Here is a 5,721-nt window from a genome sequence, read left to right on the forward strand (position 1 = left end):
TCGCTCGAGAAGGATGAGTAGATATATATCTACTCTTCGAACGACGACAAGCAATGTCATATCCGATAACGCTCGATATTGCAATGCCGGTCGTTGCAACCTCGATTCATCTTTGTCAATATCAAAGTACGGAATTACATTAATAGTTAAATTTGATCCGAATTTTTTTTGATGAAAAATATAATTGTGACATCGACGTCATTTGTGAAACTAAAACTATATATAGATTTAAAAAGAATTGCCATTAATAGGCGTATCTACTTTGAAATTGTTTCTTAAGAAATTTGTATTAACATTCTTAAATTCGTGTAATTAAAGCTTGGTTTGATGTAAGATTGATTTTAATCTCAGTTTAATATTTATTAATTTAATTTACTGTTAATTTAAATTGATCTTATATTTTGATTGAATTAGACCTTAATTACTCGGATATTAATACAAGTTTCTCTAAAAAACAATTTCTTTCAAAGTATGCTTATTGTTGGCAATTTTTTTTATATATTTTAATCACAAACGACGTGACATCGATATTACTTTTTTTTTGTTGAAGAAAATTCGGATTTAAAAACCCTTGACATTATGCTGCTCTTTGATATTGAATCGAAATAAAAATTAATCTTAAATTAATAGAACCGGATCTAAGAGATTTTAGCATATTTTTATTAGATTGTCATATCTGTATTTTTTCTTTATCGTTTTCTCAAATGTGCAGAACAATTATTGGATGCCAGTCTGGATGCGAATTTCGGCGAGAACTGTAACGCGAATGAGCCGCCTACGACACACGAAAGCGGCACCGACATCCTCCAGGAAGGAACGTTCAGCCCGTTCAGCGGTAGTCTCGAGGATCTCGTTAATACCTTCGACGAGAAGATCACGTCTTGCTTCCGCGATTATGGCACTGACGTGGAATCATTGGCTCCGGTGCAGGTGCGAACGCAGGAGGAGATCATGAATGAGTGCCAGTGAGTCGTTCATCGCATAATTGATACTTATCCTAATGATCTAAAAGCATCTATCGAGATGATTATATGACATAAGGGATAATCTAGTGATATCACTTTTAATCCTTAACACTGTACACGATTGAGACACATAACTTTAATTTTAAGCGAAGCTTAAAACTCTCTCCCTTTCAATCTCTCTATCAGTTTAAAAAAAAAGAAATTAGAGATTTTTAAGCTGTCAAAGTAACGTTAGTGCAATCGGATCTAAGACATTTGTGTCCTAAGCATTCCTTTTCTTTGAAGTATTAGGAATATTTGGCTAAACAATAATCTCTATATTTTCCTATTTTTATAACACATTCTTCATAAATACTTCATAAATACATACTTCATAAATACTTTCTAAAAATGTTAAAGTATACGTAAGAATCACTTAATAATTTTTAAGTAAACTTAAAGTATGTTTAATTCAGGATAATATTCATCGTAAGTCTGTTCTTTTTAGCTAAAGTTCTTGCAGTTCATCTTTCTTCTACGTTGGAGAGAAAAAGAGAAAATATAAACTATGCAAGAAGATCAACTAAAAAGAACAGGCTTTACGTAAAGGATTTAAAAATCTTGTAACAAAGTTTGACCTAGGTTTGATCTCGTCTGATCAAACATTTGATTAGCGTCATTTTTGTCAACTTCAGTAAGTTAGAATGAATGAGATAGTATAAATTAGAATGACACAATATATTGAAAAAATAGTATATATACTTTTCTTTTTCACTCTTATTTTGACTAAATTGTTCGTGGCAGAGTCTCTAAAGGACCGGGATATCATCGCGTGTACTAAAAGTTGATGATTATATAGGTAAGAGTTTTCATCGTTGTTAAAACTCATCATCATCACGTGCGCGTTTGACTCCATTGACGCAATTATTTTAATCAACCTTAATTAACTGTATTCATATATATATGTGTGGTCGCAAATCTTCATACGTACAATCATGCGGTTTTTCGGTTTGTATAACGAAAACCCGGGTTATTATGAGTATACCAGTTTCACTGCGTAGAGTACACACGGGAAATAAATCAACGATGTGTCGACGACGTGTCGACGACGTGTAGAATACACGCTTGGTTGAGAAAATTACTAGGTAAACGCGTGCGTATTAAAATCAACGTTTACGTTTTGCGGACTCCGGCTCCCTCATGATTCCATTTCTTAGCTGGAAAGTGACGACTGCAACGGAAATAATCACTTATTGCATTACCCGTTAACCCATTTGCTCGTCATAACACGCATGATACATAATATGCAATAACGGGTAGCATTCCTATCCAGAGAGTAGAACGTGGTCCAGTAATCTATCTTTCATCTTGATTACTCCTCACTGACTCGCACTCTCTCTTTCTTCTTGTACTTCTCTTTCTTTTAAAGCACGTCAGCAATTTCATTTAATGCTCCGTTTAATGCGATGCTACAGCTAGTGCAACCCAATTAGATGTATGGTTTCACATGTGTATCAGTGAAGCGTTTAATTGAGAGACCTGTATTAAAAATATTTGAAATCATTTTATATACGTGACATAGTTTTAAATTAAATTAATCATTAAAAAATTCTCAAGTCATTTTATTACTAAGAAAAGTGATTACTCAATTTTCTTTCTTTTTTTTAAATAACGGTTATCTTTAACAAAGAATATTTTCTCAATAAAGATCTTAGTATATTGATTAGTATCAACTAAATATTTTCTAAGTATAAATCTATATTTATTTATTTGGTACAAGAATCATTAATTTGATTTAACACTCTTGTTGAGTAAATATTTATTTACGGTAAATAAATATTTAGTTGGCATTATTTAAATATTAGTTAAAATTTAGTACATTTTTTTCTTATTGTTAGTATAGAGTTCAGAATATATTTTGAATTAATTTGATGTTTGTGAAACTTAAGCTAGATTTACGAATATGTGAACTTTTGAAATATCTGACACAAGTAATTATTATTTACGTATGTATTTACGTATGTTTTTTTCTGTGTGTGAACTGGAAAGTTCTTCCTTTGCTATACAGATCATGCATGTTCATTTATGAGTGTGAATACCAATGCAACGTTTTGATCTTATCATTTGAAACAGACGTATTTTTTAAAAAATATAAAATGGATAATAGAAAATGTAATTTCTTCTTCGACAGTAATCGATTTCTCAATGGAAGAAGTGTGTCGACACTGTTGGTACTCTCTACGCGACGTTTACGGCATGTGTCGCAGCTTTCTCTCCAAAGTAGCCACAGCGTTCTCGCTTGATATACAAAATCTCGATTTTATAATTCAAATATGAATATTTCTTTAATCCAGTTGTTTGACAATAGAATTATTATTTTGATACTGTTTTTCCGCGAAACATTAATATCCATTTATCTATTAATTTTGAGTAAATATTGTAGATAAAAGACAAAATGATTAAATAAAATGAATTATCTCGATGAAAATAATAAAACGCTTCTAAATTCAAGAAATCTATTGTCTTAGCACTTTTAATTTAATATTGTAGAATTTAAAGAAGATTTAATTGGATTTTAATAATTAAAATTTATTTTTCTAATAATAATACTTGACAACACTTTATATTTGAGAGATCTTCTAAATCTTCTTATCGGCTATGAACGCATACTTCTAAGTAGCGAGTCAGATTTTTCAAGGCAACCTTGACGAACATCTCCGGCGAGACATGTTGACGTAGGCATGATTCGAGCTGCGTCATAGACACAAGTTAGACTACATATTTACTCAGTACGATATGACGTAATTTCTAATATGATGTCATTTCTGATTTAACTGAAAAAGTAATTCGTCACTTTCCCGATTCTTTTACAATTAATTCCATTTATTAAACTGACATTTTATCTGAAAGTTTTGGAATATTAATAAAATAGACATTATAATTACCTATGCAGAAAAAATACTAAATTTTGATAAATATTTATTTGAATAGCGTCAGTTGAATAAATGTAAATATACATTTATTTGGTATATTATATTTGTTGTATAATTTTTTGATAAGAACTATTAATTTAACTATTACATATCTTATTTTCCGTAAATAAATGTTATATTCAAATTATTATTTATTAAAATTTAGTACATTTTTCTCCCAATGTAAACATGCACCATACGTTTTGGAGTTTGTTCAGTTTTACGGATTTTGGATCATTTTGAGGGGTCGAGGTTTCACGCTGCCATAGACGATCTCGGCAAATATTTTTAGTCGCAGAGTGTAAATTACAGTCGCAACATGCTCACAGACAAGGCAAGGCTGTTCGTCCTAACGAGCATAACCAAGCGACAGCAGGTGAAATTCAACGAAGCGCGAAATTGTCTCTTCTTCCGCGCGCAACCACGCACAAAGCTGTTAAATTTACATTGGATCATTCGCCGTCGTGCGGAAATATTGCGCGATTTTCGATCGGTTCATTAATTTCTTATACACATCCTTTGCAAGTGCGCGAGATAAATCATATATGCACTGGTTTTTTTTTTTAAATATATCTTCATGCCATTTTTATTGTTTATCGATGAAAAAGAATATTGCATATATTTTTTTTTATTAAATTGCAAGAAGATTTTAAGAATTTAGCTGTTTAAACATTCATGATTACGAGTTGTGAAAAAATCCGTCCTTTGGAAAGAAAAATATTGTAGCTCAGAACAGCGTAATCAGGATTTTTTGTTTAGAGGGGCAAATTGAAATTGAGATTTTTTTAATCTGAGGGAAGGAGGATGAACTGTTGAACCTATTTATCTTATATTTTTTCTAATTAATTGACAAATAAATTATAAAATCGCATATTTAATTTACTATAATTTACTTTATTTTTCTCTTAAAATTATAAACTGTTTCTTCGAACTAGAAAAATTAAATTTACAATACTAACTGTCTTGAATTCTCAGAAAATCTTTCTATAACTTTCATTTCCAATTCTTTCTGTTTTTCTAAAATTAATTTCTTGCTGATATTCATTAAGCATAATCTAAATTAATAAAAATTTAAATAAATTTGTAATTCTTCTATAATTATTTTTGTTCTCCTTTAAGATTTAGAGGAGAAGGCATAGCCTGGCTACGCCCATGATTCAATAAAACTTAAAGATTGCAATAAATGAAAGAGGAATCACTCTAAATAAACACAATGGGCAGATCTTTTTCTTCTCTCTTCTCTCAAGAAACTCTATCTTTCGAGATTCATGATTTGTTTCGAACAAACGATTCCAAGTGTCATTGATCGACTCCGATTTATCATGGCGTTATGAAAGGGCGTTTGGCGAGGGTGGCATTATTCAAATGGCACGTTCTCTCCATTCCGGTGACTAATAAGGTCATCGACCTGATTGTGATTGCGACAAAGCCGCGGTAGCGATGTGAGGGCACACATTCGTGAAGCGCTTACATTCTCCATCGTATATTACGCTGTTCGTCGCAATCCAACGCGTTTAAATGTAGTTTCCTCGTAATTTTCCAGCCGCACTTTCTAGCGCGAGACTGAACGCGGCGTTCAAGTATTGACCGCACCGGAAACGCGTGTCGAATGAAGATTAACAGATCTCCTTAATGATTTGCGTGGACACGGGTCATCATCGTGTGCGACCGATATAAGTATAAGCTCAGAATCAAATTGGATAGGTTTTTTTGAAATAAGAAATAGAGAAAATTGACAAAGCATAAATTATATAATATATTATATATATGTATATGTATATATAATTATATATATAATTATATAT

The 5,721-nt window shown here is 31.5% G+C and overlaps 1 protein-coding gene across 1 annotated transcript in view; it reads left to right on the top strand.

The window, feature by feature from the left end:
- The window catches only part of LOC108689562 (fasciculation and elongation protein zeta-2), a 13,279-nt gene that overhangs the window by 2,167 nt on the left and 5,391 nt on the right, over nucleotides 1-5,721 (top strand). The window contains exon 2 of the mRNA XM_018196387.1: nucleotides 713-965. Within this exon, the coding sequence (XP_018051876.1) occupies nucleotides 713-965 (253 nt within the window). The remainder of the gene's footprint in view (nucleotides 1-712; nucleotides 966-5,721) is intronic.

The sequence above is a fragment of the Atta colombica genome, unplaced genomic scaffold, assembly GCF_001594045.1.
Source record: "Atta colombica isolate Treedump-2 unplaced genomic scaffold, Acol1.0 scaffold27, whole genome shotgun sequence".
NCBI lineage: Eukaryota > Metazoa > Arthropoda > Insecta > Hymenoptera > Formicidae > Atta > Atta colombica.